Source organism: Anopheles moucheti, chromosome 2, assembly GCF_943734755.1.
Source record: "Anopheles moucheti chromosome 2, idAnoMoucSN_F20_07, whole genome shotgun sequence".
NCBI lineage: Eukaryota > Metazoa > Arthropoda > Insecta > Diptera > Culicidae > Anopheles > Anopheles moucheti.
The window spans coordinates 57,210,558-57,233,057 of record NC_069140.1 but is presented as its reverse complement, the minus strand read 5'-3'; the positions used below and the strand labels follow the sequence as shown (position 1 = coordinate 57,233,057).

At 37.3% G+C, this 22,500-nt stretch overlaps 1 protein-coding gene across 21 annotated transcripts in view; it reads left to right on the top strand.

Annotated features, from left to right (window-relative positions):
* LOC128299807 (calcium-activated potassium channel slowpoke) overlaps window positions 1–22,500 on the top strand; it is a 60,289-nt gene that overhangs the window by 7,788 nt on the left and 30,001 nt on the right. For 13 of the 21 annotated variants that reach the window (XM_053035913.1, XM_053035912.1, XM_053035909.1 and 10 more), the window contains exons 6-8: window positions 1,957–2,048; window positions 17,871–17,981; window positions 20,862–20,967. In XM_053035913.1, the coding sequence (XP_052891873.1) occupies window positions 1,957–2,048; window positions 17,871–17,981; window positions 20,862–20,967 (309 nt within the window). Of the gene's footprint in view, window positions 1–1,956; window positions 2,049–4,660; window positions 4,753–11,252; window positions 11,345–17,870; window positions 17,982–18,566; window positions 18,673–20,861; window positions 20,968–22,500 lie in introns of all 21 variants that reach the window. The other 8 variants (XM_053035905.1, XM_053035900.1, XM_053035898.1 and 5 more) reach the window with 5 other exon arrangements.

Sequence of the window (22,500 nt, the reverse complement as noted above, 5' to 3'; positions counted from 1 at the left end):
CAAAGTTCAACGTACGATCATTAAATGAGTTCAGTATTCTTACTTTATTTAGTACGTTGCGATTTTGTTTATTTTGGTGTCGCCATGTGCGTTAGATAATAAACGGGAGCTCGGTGTTGAACACAGTAAAGTAAAATCCGACATGAAAGTAAACGTATTTATTTGCTCACCGGGAACCTATTGGGCGGAACGTAAAAAAAACATAACCTGGACGCGAGAAACGCACATGCGCGGGTTTTTCGGCGGGAATGGGTAGATTTTACTAGGTATTTGCATTGATGTTACGCTTTATGGATGGCCAGGCAGCAACGTTTTCTAGTACGGTTCGGTTCTTTCTACGATCTGCTAACCAAACACACTAAATGTAATGTTTTCGAACACAGTTTTGCATAAGAATAAAGGGTCATTAAGGTAGAAAATGTTTCTCAAGACCGTACTAAGGACCGCAAAAGATGCAAACATGACGTAATACGTTCCTACTCTATGAGACGTTTTGTCGGCTTCAAATCAGAGATGTTCAGTTGCTTTCGGCGTCCGATAGTATCCTGTATACGAAGCTGTGTAAGCGTGTTTGTGAACAAAACCTCTACGACCATCTGCGTTATGCTACCGGGTGCAAGACGATAGTGCCGATGTCATATTGGTTATACATGATCGCTTATTCTCCAGAATTCTCCTCGCCAATGACAGATATGACCATTCAATGCCAGCTTACTTTTCATGCAGGCTTCGCATCCATGTAATGATCTAATATCGCTTGCTGCCGAGCAGATAGTTTTATTTTTTTTGGCGCGCTTTTCCAACACCTTACGCGAGCATTTGAACAGATTCGGTATGATTATTCTAATTGTACAACGAATGCTCAGCCGGTGTTCGCTTGGAAGTAGTACAATTATGATTGTGTTGCAATTTTGTTTTGTGAAGTATGTTTTGTTGACATTCGAAAGTGCATTTGTGTTTTGTTTTATTTCATAATAATACGTCAGAAGAGTTATTTTTTTTTCTTTTGTATTGCTTGATTTTCACGGTCTGGATTACACATTAGGCACCTGAATTTTCACCAGAAGCATTTTATTTTCCTCAATCTTTTGTGGTATTCTTAAGTTGGTCGAACGGCGTGACCAGCAGTGTTGTTTTTGGTTATTCCAGGTAACGAAACCAATGACAAGGAAACTTAAAACACAATCATTTGACCATGTTATTAATTCACCTTGCATGCTATAGAGCGCACTATCGCTTGAAATTCTACCATCACTCACTAGGTGACGACTTTGCATATACAAAATCGAAACACGTGACGTCGTGATCGCGGGCGTGATAGAGTTGACTCGATTCAGTATTATGTTTGCATGTGAGGCGTTTATGCTGGCTGCCGCATAACATATGTAGAGATCATCAATTTACTAGCCTTTAAGTATGATTTGATTTATTTTCAATTCATCTTTCCTGGTTGATATAGAGAAAAAACATCATTTCCTTTGCGTTTATTTGGTTTCGGGTTCCTAATTGCTAACAGTTAGCTTACTCATTGTCGGCAAAACTTAGACCATGTCTTACCATACTATTGTACGTATAATTTTAATGTTCCATAGGTGATTATGTACAGCGTTAAATTGAGCTACAACAGAAACCGGAAAACGTGTGGTTTATTTGTAGTCTTATTTTAGGAACAGCGGAATATAGCGGAATACTCGTTTGATTGCCGTTGCAGGAATATAGCTTGCGTCGTCTGGCATTTTATGTTGTTGCGTTCATTACCTATTTTCTGCTGCCTATTGCATACGGCGTGCTGATTCGCAGTGCATTCGTTAGTGCCTCGCTTACGCCTCGGTGTGATAAGCATAAGCGCGTCCAAACAGTTAAATCATAACACTTTTACTCATGCTACTGTTTAGTTTCATTTAACTCATTTTCAAATCCTACAGACAATCATTGAAGTTCAATTGACTCTTTTAGGCAATGTTTGCCAGCAGTATTCCTGAAATTATTGAACTTGTTGGTAGCGGTTCTAAGTACGGCGGCGAACTAAAGCGCGAGCAAGGAAAAAGGTAGTTGAAGCGAATGCCTGTATAGCAAATTTTTTTCGATTACGTTAATTGTGCTATGACTTTATTCAATGTTATGTTGTCCCACTATCGGTCCTGATTGAGTTACTCGCTCTGTTCCGCCCATCTCTCACTCCCTATCCGCTGCGTTCCATACAGTCATTTGCGAAGAACTCCTTATTCTGATTTACGCATTCTGTTTTTGCTCTTCCTACTCGTTTCTCTGAGTTTTCAATTAATATTTTTCCATACTTTCTTTATATTGCGTTGTTTCTCATCCGTCGTGAAGTTGTCCATTTGCTGAGACTCTGTTCGGAATGAATAGTACGGTTATGTGTGCCATGTGATTGTTCCGGTAACACTACCCCCTAAATGTTGCAAACCAGCAGGACACCGCGGTGTTTGCTGGCGTTTATGTTGCCTTAAGCCTTTGCTACCTTTGACCTATTGAATTACTTCTCCATCTTATCAGCATCTATTTATACTTTACTAAAACTTCAAACTAACTTTCCTAATCTGTTGTGCCTGTTGTAAAGCATCGTTTCCTTTTAACTGCTGGTCGGTTGATTTTGGCGTACACTTTACTGTACGGTTCAAACAAGCTGTGTGCTTAAATAATACTAACCCCGAAACTTGACTGCGAGTGAACTGTACGTTAGTGTGGAAAATGTTTGCAAATGCCAAAGTATGTCGCATCTCGTGCATAGTATAATCACAACCCAGAATGATGTTCGTTTATGGTATGGTTGACGGTTTGAAGAACAGACAGAAAAACGGTGCGTAACGCAGATAAGGTTTCCTGGATTCATGCATTATTAACTACCGAGAGTACAAGTGCATTTATACATATATCATGCTCAATATCAAAGCATAATCGTAGCTGTTAAGTAATAAGCACTAAAAAATGATTTACTTAAAGCAAGTCACACGACGGTTACTAGGAAAATAAGCAACTCATCACTGGTTATACATGGGTTGTAATCTGTTCTCTACCCCCTATGTACGATGTTATCTATCAATACCTAAAATATACTTTGAAATCGATTATATATTTTGCAAGCGAGTATCCTTCGAGCACCCTGAAATAGTCGATTTGTTGTAGCATTATCTTTCACTATAAAAACGAAGTGAACAACAAAGTTGTTTTACTGATGGTTTAATACGAATCTATAGTTTTGAAATCCCAATAAGAATTCCAACCAACTTCACTTGAGAATTCACCAGAAACGCAATTAAATTGTCCCCATGTTAATGCGTGCAGTACAAGATTAATTTATTTATTGTCACCCAAGAAGTAAAATTCATCTAAACACCTAAAGATGTTGTAAAGGCGTATTATTGAAAACGAGTGTGCGGGCATCGATGCGATAGTGTCTTCTAATCGATTATTTCAAATGCTGCATTTTTTTTTGGTTCAATACATTATAGTACGATAGAAATGCGAAAAATAGCCATAATTACACATACAAGAGAAATGTTTACAATTCTTAGATAAAGCTTCAGTAGTACGATTCTAGATAATACGTTTGATTTGTTTTGGATTCACGTTTACTTTTCTTTATGCCATTACCCAAATTTTGACTATTGTTCATCGCGTAGATAACTGAAACCAAACTATTGATGTTATAATTGTTACACTTTTTTAGTCTTTAATCATGTTGCATCGATTGACACTATTCTGTTAATTCGTTTATTCGTTTAGTACTGCATCCAGTTTCACGCTCAAATTTGTTACTTTAAGTTTTTTTTTCTTGTAACATACTGTTAGACGACAAGCAGTCTCAGCGACTCTTGCTATTCACCGACATTTTGTTTTGAATGTTCCTTTTTGATACATTTTCTAGAGCTTGCAAGGCAAAACATGAACATGTCATTGTCTTTTCTACGCGAACGCGCTGATACTAGCGATGCGAAACAATAGAAACGTACGTTTTGAGTGTCTATTGCGTATGACATTCCTAGCCGTGATAATAGTGATATTTTGGAATTGTTGATATATATGTTGAATTGATATATTTGAAATGTTCAGCGTATTTTTCTTTAACTGTTTGAAACAATCACTTTCGAACGAACGAATTTGTTTCTTTTTGTTTTACTTCCTAGTCGGCCAGGTAAACATAATTAGTAGATTAGTGTCTTATCGTGCAACGAGTGGACGACGTGACAAAAGGATGGCAAAGACTGGTTAAAGACAATCAATTGTAAACTTGTTCAAACCCAAAGTAAACAAACAATCAAGAGCTGATGCTTACAAGTGAGGTGAATCATCGATGAGACTGGTGCGTGAAGAGAGATGCGCAATGTTCTGTCGTAGCTCATACAGGTTGGCTTATGTACGGTCTGCACAAATGATTGAAACACTACGTTGTTTAAAGCTTGAAGTATGACACTGTATCGAACATATAAAATTGTTATAGCTATATATTTCAATACTGAAACGGGGTTCCAGTCGATGCGACTTTAAGCGTTTGCAGCACTATGGTACGCTGCAAAACGCAAATACTATAAGCAAGTGGACGGTACTAAGTCGTGCTATGAGCGCTGCAAACAAAATGATTACGTTCTGATTAATATGTTCCTGTGTGCGTGATACTATTCCTTATACTCCTGTATAGGCGGTGTTCGCTAGTTGGATTCCGGAGATCACAGAGTTAGCAGCACAGCGGAATAAGTACGGCGGCAAATACACTAAGGATGTTAGAAGAAGGTACACGGCCGTACCGAGTTAACCTATGTTTACTCTGTTTAAAGTTTTCCTTGTTGGTTACCTTTTTTTTTGGTTTTTATTAGTTTTTTTATGGTTTGTTCCGTTTTTACACGATTGATATAGTGTTTGATTATGATTTGGTTTTCCGATTCTAATTTCAACTTTGATTTGATTAAACATAAATGACTTTCCAGTATGGGTTACAATTAGTTTGTTTCTTTTTTCTATTACGAATCTATGATAATATCTTCCTGTACTCGAAAGTTATCCAATGGTTAGATAAAGCAAATCTACCTTCGCGTTCTCTTTTATAAATGAATTAAAAACACTCACAATCACACTCCTTTTTTGCTCCTTTATCATAATTTATCAGTTTCTCTAGTTGAACATACGTTAACATTGTTCATTACACATTAGAAATATGTGTTGCTTGCCTTGGTACGCTTATGATATTGATTGAAAATTGAGTATTACGGCTTTTTGCCGTACTGTAATGATATTATGATATGTCAATGCAGACGGAATGGAAAACGGAATTGAAAAATTGATGTTTTCTTTTTCCGTCACCACACTTCATAGCAAGCAACACAAGTTTCTTTCCCGATCCTTCATCTCCATAACATAAAAGAAATATGGATAAGTATGGTCAAACCTACATAATGGAGTCTGTTTAATCTCTTCATGTTTTTTTTAGTAACAGTAATGATTAAAAAGGATACTAAGGATACAGTTTAAGGAATATTTCTATACCACAGCAATGTTATACTTTAATACATTACTACAATATTGATTTTTTCAATCGAGAAAAACGGCAACACCGTATTGCTACCGTCATGATTTATCCATGGCAGAGTCTCCATTATTTAGGTAGATTGTGCTGTAAATGGCATACTTTCACATCATTTTAACATTTTAACCTACGACAATTGATCCTATCCTTCTAAGGCAAATTCAGCTGTGTTTTCATTACCTTAAATTAACGTTCCAACCCCTTATGGAAAATTAAACAAAAAGAAAAACATCTGCAAGATAGGCGAACGATAACTTTCCAACAAATGTAATGAAATGAAGAGTGCACAGATACGACTCTTTGAAATAGCAATGAAGAAAACCAATAACAATCCAGGGCTATTCATGATTTCATTTCTTCAATTGTCTCGATTGACCAAATTTGATCAACCATACAACAAAAGGCATTGGTTTCTTGGTGGCATGTATTTCGGCTCATTTTGCGACTTCTTCATTTGATGCTACTTGTCAATCTCCGCTCTCACTCACAAACCATATTTGCACATTTGCATTCGTTTTATTTTGCTAGCCAAAGCTGTAACAGATATGGCACCCGTATAATGATGCATTAGCGTGAACGAACGAATGATTTTTCCCAGGCGGCCAAAAATTCTTGTCCCAAAATTCCTTTACTTCTTCTGTCGGTTGTGTCTAGGATACGATCAATTGTTGCAACAGCATTGAAATAATATATGATGCGTCCTATAAACAAACAATACACATACATCTGAACAGTGCATTGTCAACTGTGAAAGCAATACAATGATGAGCTTTAGCTGGATCCAAATAATATGCAGCGTTTTAGTTGGACTTCTCTTAGGACTATATGTTGAGTTTTCTCATAAAGAGCATTCACTATTAGGATTGTTTTGCTATTTGTAACATTGTCCATTTTGTTTTGCATGCTGGTTTCGTATTTATTTATTTACTCTACCTCAAATTGATCCTAGTCTATTTATCGATAAATTGCTGGGTTTTCTCATTCCGAGCGACGAATTGGCTTTAGAGAATTGTGTTTGATTGTTTTGTTTTTATCCACATCTAACACGATATTTATGATGCTTATTCACAACCGCCGTACATACGGTTATGTGAATTACATCCGCGTGGCTTTCATAACAAATGATAATATATCGAACAATGCACAGCATTTGTGAAACCGCAAATGTGTGTGTTGAGTATCGGCTAGTAAAATTTACAGTTTCTTTCGAAATCCATTTGTTTCTGTTAACATTTGGGTCTAGGCTTCTTTGCTTTATTTCGTCTATCCATCTTGTTTTGTTTAATTACTTTCAAACGCATTTGGCTTTTTTTTCAATTTATACTAATTTATATTTATTCTTACCTTAAGTTAATTTTCCTTCAATTGTCGGAAATCCTTCTCCTGGCTGCTTTATGAGGATAAATTCTAAAGCATATTAGTTTTGAAGTTAAAACCAATGTGGCTCTCCACATGTGTGTCAAGCGGAATTCTAAAACAATTCATTTTTCAATGCAAACAACACGCACCTTCAGTTAACGTAACACAACAGAGCACACTTTTGTGTATGTGTGTGTGTGTGTGTGAAATTCGTCATGTGTTGAGCTTTCAAGGATTCTTTTTGACAGAAAAATTATCGCACTAATTCATTCGTAGTTAAATCTTCATCCATAAGCAACGAGCAATTATGCAAAATGCAACTTTAATTTCTTATTGGTGATATATTATATAGAAATTTCAAGGAGCGTCTCACACAATGCAATTCGAAAACTGTAAACTACGTCCTTGTTTGTACTACAACTTTTGCACCTTGACTGACACTGTTTGCGTGGAAACAATTAAAGTATTAAAGCCAACCCTGAAAGATGGAACAAGAGAGATATTTTTTTACTTCCAAAAATTTGCACAAAATTTTCTTGCTAAGATCAGGAGCTCCCATAACGGGTAGGCGACGCGGTATGCAATAAACGTACACTAATGAAATTACACGTGCAGCTCTTATGGAATTGTTTACAAAACTCGGTAGAACACGATCCATGCCAACAATCGGCTTTTATTCTTTTTGGGTTTCCCTAGCTATTTCCTTTCTGATCTGTATTTATCAATACTGTAGAGCGAGAGACTTACTTTCAATAACACTTGGTTTTCGGTTTTTCTACATCATCCTTTGACATCTATTACTTCCTAGCCAATAATTATTATATCTTTTTTTTTGGGTTCCTATAACTGCCTTTTATAGATACTGATTTTGCACAATTTTTTCTGCATTTCTAATTTTGCCATTCCGATATAATAATTCAACTCAACTAGATTTAGCTGAAACAACCACCAACATAAAAATCGTGCCTCCGAATTATTTTCGGGGTTTTTTTTTTTTGTTTTACCAACGATACGAAACAAAAAGAAACAATGCAATCGTGTATCCGTTTGTATTTATTTGCTTATCCGGCTCGGTTACCATGATTTGAAATTTTGGCTTTAGTTTGAACATAAAACCATAGCAAATTTCGTATTCGAACTTTGGCAAAACGCCGTTTTTTAGACATTTATCTACACTATGCTCTTCGCGTTCACATCATTGCTTTCCTTTACAAACGTGTTCCAAATTTGTTACCCCGTTTCTGTTGCCATATATCATCACTACGGTTTGTAATAACAGACAGTACAGGGCTTTTAGGAAGTCAGGGAACTAGTATCCCAGCCCAGTGTGAGCCGTGCGTTTGTGAAAATGCAAACCGCGCAGTGCATCCTACGCGAGAAAATTGCACAAAATGTACAAATGTTGAAAAAAGACTTGCACGTAAAGTGGTATCAGTACTGGTCCGCTGCAATTACTTATCGTATTGATGAGATTTTTTCTTGGTTGCCCCGCGTATTATTTATGCTGCGAACAGTTTCTCACCCACCAGTACCGGCCATCGGTCCATTTAACATTTGTTTCTGCAGTTTTTGGGATGTTGACTTAAAATGCCTATACTTTATGCTGTACAAACGAGGGCCGACGTTCCGTTTAACCTAGCTCTTGTGTTATCGTTTCTTCACAGCTGTTTGTTTTCCATTTCTGGATTCATTTCTCTTCCCTCTTCTTGAATTCTTCTAGTATTATCTATTTACGTACAATTTTAAACCATTCATTTATTGTAGATACAGATTTTTGCTTGCACAGCCTGTATGCCGCAGCCACGCATATTAGAGCAAAATTTTTATTGTTGTTACAGTTCTTTAAAAGAAATTGATAGTCGAATAATCCTGATTGATATGTTAATTTGATAATATGAACGTAAATGTAATTCAAAACCTCAAAATACGAAATATAAACCTGCTTCTAATGGAATGATAAACAAAGGCAAACGAATATCCTGTTCAGGATGAATGAGAACAATAGAGTGCTGGGCTAGACATGAGATATATATATATATATATATAAAAAAAGCTAGAGATTCCACTCTATCAGGTGTAGATCTATACATACACATACACACCCACACACTCGCATACAAATATATATTTACACACACAGAAACAAACACACACACACACACATGACTGGACTTGATCCTGTTCTAAGCGCTAGCAAATCATTTCGAACGGATTTTGTTATTTCACTTTATTTCTATTTGATCTGTTTTTTAAGAGTGTCACCACTCAACCATGGGCGGTGAGCATTCGCTAGAGCTGATGCTGGTGAAAGTGTCTCCACGCTCGAAACCATTGTTTTGCGTTTTGTTTGGAACTGGGTTTTGAGTTTGAGTTTAGCCTGTCACCAGGCCACCGTTGGTTTGATCGTAGTGTGTTGGCGAGGTTAGAAGTTTTAGAAGCGGTTTTGTTTGTTATTACTCCCTACTACGGTACCTGTAGGTGCAACACGCGTAATCCTATTTTTTCCTCGAAAAGCAAGCCTATCTTAGTCCCAAGAAATCGAAGCCTGTTTGTTATCCCGACGAGGTGACGCTTAGACAGTCTCACATTACCAAGCAATAGTGCAACCTAATCGGGCCTCAGAAGATGTATCGATATTCGAATGTTACGAAAGGACGTTGCACATTCGGCATTTGGGGTTAGCTGCGTTTGTGGGATGAATCAAAATTTGGCTTAATTGACTGAATAATAAGCTAATATATGAAAAGAATGTTGAGTTCATATAAGTAGCCGCCTCATTGCGGAATAATTGACCGTCTAATGTTCGGTGCTCTATTTTTTTTCCTTTGTATGCAAACAATTAACTCTCACGATTCTCTCACGTTCTTTGAAACGTAGGTGTTTGCCTTAGTTTGGTTTTTTTGTTCTGTTCTTAGCCGAGTCATGTGTCGCATCCTTTTTTTTAAAAATTTTCGTTCTCTATCCTTTCGTCCGGCCAGCTAGCTACAGAGCGTGACCGGAAACATCGATCATAAGACGACCGATCCTTTTCCATTTTCCGTGTCCCATGCCCATTAGTTCCATACCGTTCTATATTTGCACCCACCTCACATTTCTATCCGTCTAGCCCACGTTCCCCGAAACTAGAGGAGTGTGTGAGTGAGTTGTTCTGTTTTATGTAGATTGTTTCAATCGATACGAAATTATTCCTTTTCTATTCCTTTGTTTCATTTGTTCGTCCAACTTCTTACCAACATCGGCGGTGTGCGTACTCGCGCTGTGTGCTGCGATTTTCTTAGGTTGAAGAGGTACCGTACTGAACGCGTGTTTCGCAGAGCTGTGATTTACTGGAACCGAATACCAGAGAGATGGTTTAGATTAAGATGTAAAACAAAAAAGTATTCAGCAACAAGTCTGTATATTGAACGACCTTTGCGTATGTTGAATGACGTGCTCTGATCCCATAACCCAAAGAAAGACACACGCAGCAAGCAGCTCCTGTGGTCGTACTGATATGTGACTCTTCAAACATGTTCGCATTCACTCGCCACACTTATATTAGAAAATAAGCATACTGAAAGTCCGTATTAAAAAGGATAGACACTGAAGGAGAAGGTGCGTAGGGTAGCATTTCTCTGTAACCAGGAGTGTCGTGTTTGATTCTTTGACGTTACTATTAGGCGTCACTGGGGCCCTTTGACCAGCGCCATTACGCTTTGTAAGGCTGAAGATAAGACGCAAAATCAAAACATTCTATGTTTCGATTTTTAGTTCACCATAGCTATCAACGAGCAGCCCGCATCGATCTACACATGGTTTTTCTTTCTGTTTCCTTCCATTAACTCGGTCTGCCTCTTGTTCTTTGTGGCTCTGTGTCGAACTGCGATAAAACGAACAACGTTAATTATTTACGAACTCCTCGGATATGGGTATCGCTGTACGCTGACGACGCTGAAAAATTGAACGAAATAAAAACAAACATTCTGTCTCCAAATGGTGTACCGTACAATACTGGAACTCGAAAACAAACAATCGGTTTGAACCATATTCATCGCCTATTTGGAACTGAAACGTACCATCTGATCATAATGAATGAATTGCGATCGAACACCAATCTACCAATCACGGTTTGCAAAACTGTCGATTATGAACACCCGATTTATCTGAAAAAACACTCCATCTTATTCTAACATCCTTTCTAATAATGGGTTCGTTGTCTAATGATAAAATTTACTGCTTATCTCTCTTATCCTCAACCAAACTGCACAACGACAAATACAATCTGAAAAAAAATATCTGAACTTATTATCAACCAACACTACTACTACCTTCACAAAAAATACACTTCCCGAAAATTGCTACAAAACTAAAGGCGATATTTGCAAGTTGTATACCAGAGATTATAGACTTGATCGGAACAAGACCCAAATATGGGGGAACACTGAAGAATGAACGGGGAAGAAGGTGAGATTCTACAGAACCTACATCATTATAATCGTTCGCATTACCATTGTGCCACTTCCATCCACGTTTAGCAATTACTTTTCTGTTTGTGTTCCATTTTGCATTGCACATCACTCTGTATTCATTTCTCATTTGCTCATCCGCCCTTCGTGTCCCATGGTCCTTTGATATTCGCGCAGCATTTTCAAGCGTTCCAAAGCTCTTTCCATCTGTTCTGTTTCTTTTTTTTTATGTTTTGTTTTCTTTTGGCTCAAACACTTAAGCTGTTTCGAATGAAAATTTCAGAATTCACTGCATTTTCTATCAATAATTTGTTATGTTTTTCTCTCTTTTTGTTTCGTTACACCGATTCGTTTGAATTTGGCGCTAGTGTACCCTTTATTTAATCTTGATTTTATTCATCTTTTGTTTTTCGTTCTCTTTTCCGAGCTGAATCTTTGGACTCCTTTTCCTATCAGTCAAGTGCTGTATGGCTGTTGTCCTGTCTGTTTGACATTAGTGTATTGTTTCTTGTTGGCGTATTAACGTATTCTGTTATTTCTTGTTTCTATCACCTACATCTGCTCCTTTGTTCTTCGTTTACTTCAATAATGACTGTCCTCGTGTATGGTCAATGTTTGCTAAATGTTCACTGTCCTATGCCGATATTGTGTTGATCATGCGTATCTTGGTCTATAAATGTTTCATAAAGATGGAATGTAAAAATTTGGTTTCGGTTTCTATTTGTTTACATTTTCAATTACCAACCCCACACGAATGTCTTTTCGAGGCGAATAGTCTAGAGCTATCATTGATAGAATCAACCAATGTTATTCGGAAAAAAACAGTTTTCGATATAATTCAGTGCTCTAATTTGGCTAATGAAGAAATTTTGATCTGCTCGAAATTGTCTTTGGACCGTTTCATTCTGATGTACGATGTACGTCATTGATTTCATGAAGATCCTCCAATGTCTGATGCTATCCTTTGGTGCAATAATTACCAGCTAAACTTTGCACGCTTGTTTGAAGTGATTTTTGGTACTACGTATTTTCTTTTGTTTTTGTTTTGGTTTGTTAATCTGGTTTTATCATACACTAATCCATTTTTCACCGGTTGCAAAGTGCGCGGTAACACTGCCGTTCGTCATTGGCTTCTATGGGGGTTTGGGTATTATTTTGGTTTGGATATTTGTTATTATCTCAGTTACGCATCGCAGTGCATCTGCTTCTTTTGTTTTCCAGTACGAACATAACTTCAATGAAGTTTTGATCCTTAGTTTGTTTGTTTTTTTTTTGTACTGTTATGCCCCCATTCGCAGTTTGTCTGTTTCTAAACGATGGCAGCAAATAGTATCATCGGTTTCTTGTTTGTCTGTGTGATTTTGTTTTCCTTTTTGGCGAATCCTTTTGCTAGATATGGTTTCGTTTTGTCTCGATCTGCCATTTGCAACAATTGGTTTTCGCTACCTATTTGGGTTTGTTTTTGTTTTTACATTTCCTATTTTTTTTCGAACGAGCCTACATCGAACCCACATAAACATGCCATGTTTGGGATGTAACTATCACAAAGATAACAAACCAATAAGCATTCAAACAAACTGGTGTCTTTCATTAAAGGTATACTCTGGTGTTCAACTTCCCAAATAAATCGTCGTAGATTGTTAGCATTCAAACTGCGCCAATATTCGCTAATGCGTGCAGCAGAAGCATAACCAGCACTGGTATACCTAGGGAAAGCGTCGCTGTTCGGTTACGAACGAGCTTACGAACTAACGTAGTGAAGCTAAAGGTGGTTCACGTTGAATGAAATGCGCTTTCACTGAGTATACTTTTGAATGTCTGGTTCTGACTCTGTTTGTGCAACCACCGTTACCCCCACTTACTTACCTACTTATCTTCTCCCCCGACTACTCATTAACCTCATCTGGCCATATACCCGGGCCAATGTTTGACGCAATGCGGTGCGAACATCTGATTATCTGATTGCGTACCGGAAGACTATATGATTACTCCTCCAGGCTATGGTTAAAATGTGCGCTACCTAAAGTGCCGTAAAGACTTTATCGAATCTGTGTAGTGTCAATATCGATAAGTGTGTTATATTCAATGGAAGTACATGTATCTTATTGTGTTAGTGTTTAACATACATTTATTGGTGCCAGATTAGCTGTACTATTCCCTGACCACTACTGATAGCTATTCATATTATAACAATAAAAGCATCTACATCCGGGCACCGGACGTATATGTGTATGTATGTATGTGTATGTGTGTGGCAGTGTACAATCTTAGTAGTGTCCCTTGGCGAGGAGTTTGCCGTATGATTGTATATATTACCTTGAGTTCTCACACAATGGTAGGTGTTTAGTTTTGTGGGTGCTTCGTTAACTGGACAGAGGGTCCGCTTTGGACGACGCATTGATGTTTCGGATGGAATTATAGTCACAAACTATGATTGTTGACTGGGCATATACCTTGGACCAACTACACACATTCACTAACACTCACATACACTTACACACAGATAGAATGAGATATACTTATTCGAAGGTCTGCCAAATAGTCCTGCTAATGAAAAAGATGGCGTTGTACCGTGCATGCTACCTTTTGGGCCTCTGGTCTGGTATATGGTTGATTGTTAGCAATTATGTGTGGATTTTTCTAACAGGTACTAGAAGTAATGGATCAGTTTTATTTTGTTGGCAAACATGTCGAAAGTAATCGACCCGTTTTATATATACTTCATAAAACAGGATAACGATACTTCTGCTGATCTGTGACCAGTATACAATGTTGTAGTAATGTTTTGCAAACTGTAGCTCGTGATAATTGTACCCTAGAGTTGTATTTTAGCTATGTTAGACATTGAACATGTTTTAAAGGAAGAAATGATTTGCTAGGCGTACTGAGTGTGACGTCATCCAACATTAAACATTAAATATATGCTTCGTCTGTTATTCGTCGTTTCCCAACTGAAATATTCAAGCAAAGAATTGCTTTTATCTGAAACGCAATCCATTTACATATGGTACATAATATACTATTTGATAATATGGTATTTAATACTACTCCTTTTACTACAACTTCAAACTATCTAATTTCAAACTATTTGGAATTGTTAACATAAAATGATGATATCGAATATCAAGAAACATTACCATGAATTCATTTATACAGCGTACATTTAAGGAAAATCATTAATTCTTCTTATGAAAGAAGTTATAGCGTAGCTTCTAGGAATGAAAATTTACAGTACACAACGTAAATAATGCGAATAGATTTCCCTTTCTCCTTAAATCAGTGTTGCACTGTATGAAGCGTGCAGCGCATTAATGATTAATTAATGAACCAATCTCTCACACAGGTACACATATATATGCATATACACATATTTGTATATTTATATATATATAACTTATATACACATATACTCTGGCTAGCCCTCATCTCGTTTTGAAACTTTTCTGTGAATGATTACACTCTAGGAACCTAATGCACGAATGAATTATGTTCTTAGTGTTTTACCATTTCCTCTGTCTTGGTATTCATGTGTTTGGAACATCTTTCTGTTGTTTATCCCGGCGACAGACGTACACTATTAAGCTATTAACTTTCGTGTAATGTTTTATGCTTGAAGTTTTAGTACGAAGTACGTTGTATTTGTTGTTACACGGTGTTCCGTCCGTAAATATTGAATTCTTTGAACATTCCATTTGACAAAGCCTGGTGCCAAATAATGCTATCCTAGATATCGTTGTCACTAAGTTGAGGAAAACAATAACGTTCTAATAAGTCACACGAAAATCAGTAAAACAGTTGAATGAACCTGAAACGTCATTGACATTCAAAAAAGGAAGTTCAAATTTCCGTCTTTAAAAGTACATGTACGCATAATACTTTTACAATCACATTGAGCAATCCAACAACAAGCTAAATGTACCAAGAGAGAAAAAAAATGAAAATGCGTGGCCAGGCTTCAATTGTAACCTGCTATAACCTTAGTGCGTTCAATCCGCATCATCTACCGTTGGAGTAGTTTGGTAATGTTTTGATATGTTTTATCGCTTTTGTCCATCCACTCCCCTACAGTCCGTAGCAACGATTTGTTTCGTGGTCAAGACAACAACTCCATCGAACTAAAATAGGAACTTTAAAATACGCAACAGTATATTTTACGTAAACAAATTACATTCCAGAAACACCCCGATGATACTAGGATCTTTAACAGTGCCTGTAAAGCGTCAAACAGAATACTAACTTTATTGCCACAAGTGGCCAAGTTTGGTTTAATCGCAAATGTACACGTGTATGATGAGGACCTATTCAACCATAATGGAGCTTGTTGACACTTGTTACTTGGTGTGTGTATTTTCAATATTATAATGTAACCCATTGTGAAAAGACGGGTTTAGGTATAACATCGTTAGGATACCTGTCCCCAATGACCAGTTATTGTGTCATGGCTAACTCGGGCGTAGATGATGAAACAAGATGAGATATCGCATAAAAACAAAGATAATGATTACAAATGCCACCGCTTCTAATACGTTGCGACGGATTTGCATGCAACCGTGTTCCGTAATGTATCGTTGTTATTGAATACTGATATGTTGATGTATTTATTTAGTAGTAACATTTGCTCCGCTGTAATTGTAGTTTGCATCCAATAAATCTGCACCAATATAAGTACGATTGCTAGGCATACATAACCACCTGCTATAGTAATATTGCACACGTAGTGATAATTTCTACCGTATACTATGTAAGATCATCTGTAAAAAAAACATACTCGTAGACCTGCACGAATTTAATATGCCATGTATATACTGTATATTGTAGTGTGTATATTAAGTAGCTATCAACCGAGTGACATGCGTCGCTACCGAAACATGGCGCGTTACTAGTACATGTTTTTTTTTGTTTGTGATGCTCGAATCCAACATTGCTTTCTCCTGTTCACAAACTAGTAGAGAACCGTTAAAACTTTAGCTAGGACTGCATAATGTCGAAATCGGAAAGTCGTCTTTCTCATATTTTTAGTACAAAAAAAAAAGAGTCTAAAACACACAAATATGAAATAGCTGCTCTTAATAAGTAATAGATCGCGTAAAATATATAATAACAACAACAAAAAAATGTCTCTCTTTCTTCTACCACTATACGTTATCCTCTACGTCACCAACGTAACGTCTTTCTGTTATTCTCTCTATCTCTCTGTGTTTCGCTATCTCTCTGTAATGATGTCTAAAAATAATGAACCTATTTTTGACGTTGTTCATACTGTCCGGCACAGCTCTTTTGTATGCGTACCGTATTAGCTGTATGGCAATATGAGTTGAATAGGAAGATAACGCCTTCCTTTCTCACTTTCCTCATTCGATGTGCATTCTTCTGTGTCAATGTCAAGTGGCTGCAATGCCGAAGGAATTGTCGTGCTAATCGTACGATAGTTGTACCAAATGACGATGCCTCCTTGAAATGTTATCTCTTACAGTTTTATTTCCTTCGCCGAAATCTCCTACCTATAATTACTAACAACGCTCCATTCGATAAACGTTTTATGTTTTTCCGCGCCGTGTGGTAGAAAACTGTCTATTTGCATGCAGCCCGGATGTTTCATATGTTGTTTTGTTTTGTTTCGTTCTCTCCATTTATCATCAAACTGTATCGTTTACATTATACTATCTTCTCATTTTTCACAACCTCGTTATGCGTTATAATTTCGTTCTGTTGTCGTCATTCATCTGTACCTCTGAAAGCTATATCGTTTCGTGAATTCGTCGTACCGTGTTGTTTATCCCTTGTCATCGCCGTAATTGTAATGTGTTTTCTATTCATAACCGTTCCTTACAACAAATCTTTGATATGATCACTGTTTCCTAATCCTCTTGTTATTGGTTTTCTTTGCTTTCTCTTTAACCGACATATTTTCTTGGGTTTGTTACATTTTTAAATCCACTTGAAAGCCTACAATGGCACTAGCAGTTGATATCCAATCAAATGGAACAGTCTCTCAGATAGTAACTTCTCGCTCAATCGCTCGCAGTAAACGCGTATTTAAAGCAAAAGCAAAAAAGACAATGCTGACTGCGACCGCTAATCGAACTGCTAATGTCATTGTAAATCAATCCGATCGGGATCAGTGACGAATCTATAGCAGACGTCACGTTTAATTATGGTTTTGAGTTTTTTGTTTTAATTTTCCGTTTCCGTTGTTTTGCTGACGTTTATCACGAAACGAGTCCATAAGCGGATTGCTAACATATGTTTTCTTTGTGTATCTTTATCACCTCGCCCATTGAACGCGATTATCATATGTGCGTAAATGCAACACGTACATCTCGCATCGAATATGGTGTACATCATCCATCGTCCTGGCGCGCCGTGGAATCCTAACTGCGATGTCCTGGATCTTCTGCGCCGTACTACTGAACTGATTGTTCATGGTGCAATATGAATATGATCATCCTATGATCCTGTACTGCTTGTGCTGTTGTTAATAATTGTGTGATTGTGCGGCTGATGGATACCGAATACGGTAATAGACATATCGTGGTGTGCGGGCACATAACATACGAATCGGTGTCACATTTCCTGAAGGACTTTTTACATGAAGATCGCGAGGACGTCGACGTCGAAGTGGTATTTTTACATCGGTAAGTACATTCGTTCTGTATTTCAACCCAGAGATACTATTTAACTATTTGAGTTGTTTACATCCCTAGCATACATCTTATGCTAAGGCAAAGCTGTTAGTTATAATTTTGAATGATTTTTGTTTGGTTCGTTCTAAATTTTGTTTTAAAAAAATCAATATAAATCATCAATTATAATATTAAAATTGAAAATCAATAAATGAAACGATTTCTGGAATCTCTAAGCTACGCAGAATTTTACATCATAAGTTTTTCTCTTCCATTTTTACAAATCAAACATTATCATTTTAGCGTCACCAATAGCCATTGATGTAAAACAGTTGTGTTATTTCATTTAAAACTATTTAATCTTACATTGTTTCATATAATTTCATACAGTGCCGTCAGTTGTTTATTTCAATACGATTAGTGAGAGCTGTTCTTAATTGAGCCCTCTTAGTTAAACTGTTTTTAGTTTAGATTTTTGGTTCACCTCAAGGTCGTGTAATTTCTTTAGCATAACTGTAAGAATAACACAATATTTCCTTAAACCATATTACCAATAATGATAACTGATCATGAATACCTGTACGAATATCAATGTAGAAAGGAGCCTGATCTGGAACTCGAAGGTCTCTTGAAGCGTCATTACACAACGGTGGAGTTTTTTCAGGGAACTATGATGAATGCGGTCGATTTGGAACGAGTGAAGGTATATGAATACAGATTTTAACAACTTAAAAACAAAAAACCAAGCAAACCGAAAACAAAAACAAACTACCTCCAACAGACATCTTCAAAACTACTTTTCATAAAGTTTTCCAAAACCAAACATCCTAACAAGAACTTATCACAACCACCTTGAAATAGAGCTTTGATTTCTGTTTTAAAGAATTTACCAGTGAACATTATCAGCAAACACGTTTTGTTCTATATGTACCGCCGTTGTCCGACTGTGTCACACTAAACAACAATTTCCCGCACCATAACCGCCTTTGCACCCAACCGCCGCTGAGGCAACCGGTGGGAGGTTTTGCTGAGTTGCGTCTCAGATGTTGTCCTTTAGTTCATTACATGGTGCTGATCATGGTCACGTTTTTGTTCAATTGCACACGCAAGCAGATGTGATCAGCTGCTTATGTTGTATCGTCAAGACACAGCATGCTTCCATACCGTATATGCTACGAAAACGCATCGCAGACTATGCTAACATTAAAGATAGTTAAGCTAGCCATTACACCAGTAAAGGTAACTGGGTGGAATTGTTATTTATCGCGTATGAATAATGGTACAGTCAGTTCAGTGCGCCTGGAATCGATTAGGGCCAGTTTGTTTAATATCCAGGCATCAGATGGTCATACAGAAAGAAAGGCTAAACCAACCAATGGTCAGTTAGGTTAGGTGAGGTTCATTCTACGCGTACTCTGGTGCGTTGGTCAGCATCGCAAGGTTAGCCAGCTGTACCGATCGATGATCGATGATACTGACATGATTAGTCCACAGCGTAGGTAGTCAATCGTCTACTCGGCTCTCGTGTTCTCTTTTCTATTTGTTTCTATCTTATACATATTTAAAATTTTGAATCTTTCAGTATAACAATATTCTTACTTCGATGATGGCATAACGCTTTGTTGGTATGTTTATGCTACGTGCCGCTGCAACATGACACCTTACGCTATGCTATGCCATCATCGTGCTTGCGCATGGTACCATTTTAGACACTGTTTCAATCTTATGCTCTCAATATTCTATCTAATCAGTGTTCAATTTCAATTTTCTTAGCCATTCGACATGTTTTCCGTTTATCTATCTTGATTTGTTGGTTTTGTCTTTTTTCGTAGGGCAAATATTTTTCACAAACACAGTTTTAACAGTACGTTTTGCTGCCTACCAGCAGTGAAACCGTTCGTTTTTGATTTAGATTGTTTTAAGTTTGTTGTGGAATGCAAAAAATCGTATCATACATTTACTGATTTACATTTTACATGCTGTATGTACATTCGTTCAGATCTAACTATTTTTTTGTCAACTTTGTGCTTCGTATTTTATTTGGTTATTTCTTCAAATATGCATTTGCTAATTTTATTAGTAATTACTATGTAAACCATCGACGGTTTATCGCGGACCAGCTCGTCTCAAGAGGTAAAGCTACATTTATCAAAATTTGTCTCGTCTCGACATACATTAACGGTTCGTATGGCGCATCGAATCGAACCGCCGGCTGAGTCGTTTTGCTTTTTTAAATATCATCATGACTAGAGATCAAAAATGTGTAGTAGCTTTTTAATATTATAATTGATACAGAAAAATATGCTTTACATTTATGTTCCCTTTAACAAACGAAAACAACAACAAAAAAAGAAACATAACTTCCTGGAGAGTTACAAAATCTTTGTGACGGTGCATTGCCGTTACAGTACACCATTTACTCTGTGACTAACCTGATATGTGTCTTTTCTTTCTATTTCTATTTTTGCGCTTTATTCATTCACGCACTATACACTCGAATTGATCTCTCCTTTTCTTCGTTACCAATATCCGCTCTACTGTGGGTGTCGTTAAACGACTAATGTCACAAAACTCTGAACAACAAAATGACCCTCGGGGTGGGAAACAAAAAAAAACGAAATATGCAACAACAACAACACAAAAACAAAACTGTCCTTACCCCATCATACCGCATGATTCTCAATGTGTGTTGGCCCAATGATACGCAAATGTACGTTTACTACGTTACGGTGTTGTGCAATGCGCGCAAAACCACACATTGCAATTACCGATCGATTCGTGCGGATTATGCGAATAAATGCAACTATTAAATACGAAATCCTTACGCATGTCCATGCGTACGGACGCGACCCGCTATCGATTGCGCCCGTTTTCAATGTACGACCATTTAAGTAAACCACCCGATCTGGAGCTGGAAGGTCTGTTCAAACGTCATTTCACCACCGTGGAGTTTTTCCAGGGAACGATTATGAGCCCAATTGATCTGCAGCGGGTCAAGGTAATCATTGTTAGTTGTACCACTAAAAACATCTATCAAATGTCAATTGCGTGCCTTGATTTTATCTAACTTCTTTCTTCCGATTTTACCCATATTCGTTACTCTGTACTTACTTATTTCATTACTCCGTTTTACTTTGGTCACATTTCGGTTTCTTCTTGAAGCGTTTGCTTTCGTTTCCTTTCTGTTTTTTTTTTGTTTTTGAAAATATTATTACGACGATAGCTTACTCTTACTATACTCTCCTAGGCGTATTAGATGTGGTGAATGTGTTGTTTTTCTATGATTTAGAAAACGTATATGTGTTACACAGAGACACGCCCACACATACACGAAATTGTGTATATATTTATATAAATGTTGCGACCAATGTGTGGTGTTTGTATAATCGTTCCCATTTTTCGTTCCGTGCTGTGTGCTGATTTGCCCTGTCAGACCATACAAACAATCCCTTTTACATAGTGTGTGCCCTAGGCGACCAAATGCATAAACCGTCCTGATGTGAAAATAGTTTTTTTTCCGTTCTCTGGCAATCGTTGCATGTTGTTGACCCTTCAAAGTAAGCATCGTGCTTTTTGTATAAATTTTGGTCAGGAAACATTTTCATCTAAAAGCGCCGAATTGTGCAAAGCAAAGCTTGAGAGGCAAATTGTTGGCGAAATGTCGAATAAAGTACCTTTGCAGTTTCTTCGGAGATTATGTAGCAACAATTCCATGACATTTTGTAAATTAACTGCCCAATGAAGCTCATGTGCGCAAGATAAATCTGTCTGTCTACTCTCATTTGCAAATTTGCTCTTACTGTTTTGTCAGTGCCAACTGGGATCATTAGTGTGAAACTAAAAGCCTGTGACATAACATTTTGTTTTTAGATTGCTACGATTAATCTAGTAAGTTAACAAAATTTTATAGGAGCGATAAAAGGCTGTTTAGTTTAGATGTTGTTCCATACACGATTTGCGAGGCTAACGTTACGGTAAGTGAACATTCTTCACTTTTCTTTTAGCACTACACGAAAATTGCACGCACGCATGTTTGCTCTCACTTTGTAGGAGCCGATAGATATGTTTTTTTATTATTATTATTTCCCATTTTCAGTACCGTCTGATGGATATGGTTTCGTTTTCGGTTCCTCGCACTTTAGCTTAGTGCAGCTTGTTTTCTAGACTAATAAGCACAGCTTACAGTACGTATTAACCAAAACACGCTAGTAGTACTGTTATAGGATAATTGTGATTTTTATGAAATTTTTCCTTTCTTAATGTATGCATCTGTTTGAATTTTGAGTTGTTATAGTTTTGCTACAAATCTGTTTGTTCTGTAAAGTACTCATCGCTAGCTCTGTAGGCTCGAAATTGTGCCTTTCGTGTGTGGTATAGTTTCGGTGCCGCTGCCGCGTACACCGGCAACGGTGTTACTTCATGCGTTTTGGCCCGTTTTGGCCGCTAAGTGGAGCCGTTGAGCTAGTATGTTTGACATTAGGTGAAATAGGAGATACCGTAACTGAACCGTGGTGTTAATGTGTTTTGCTGA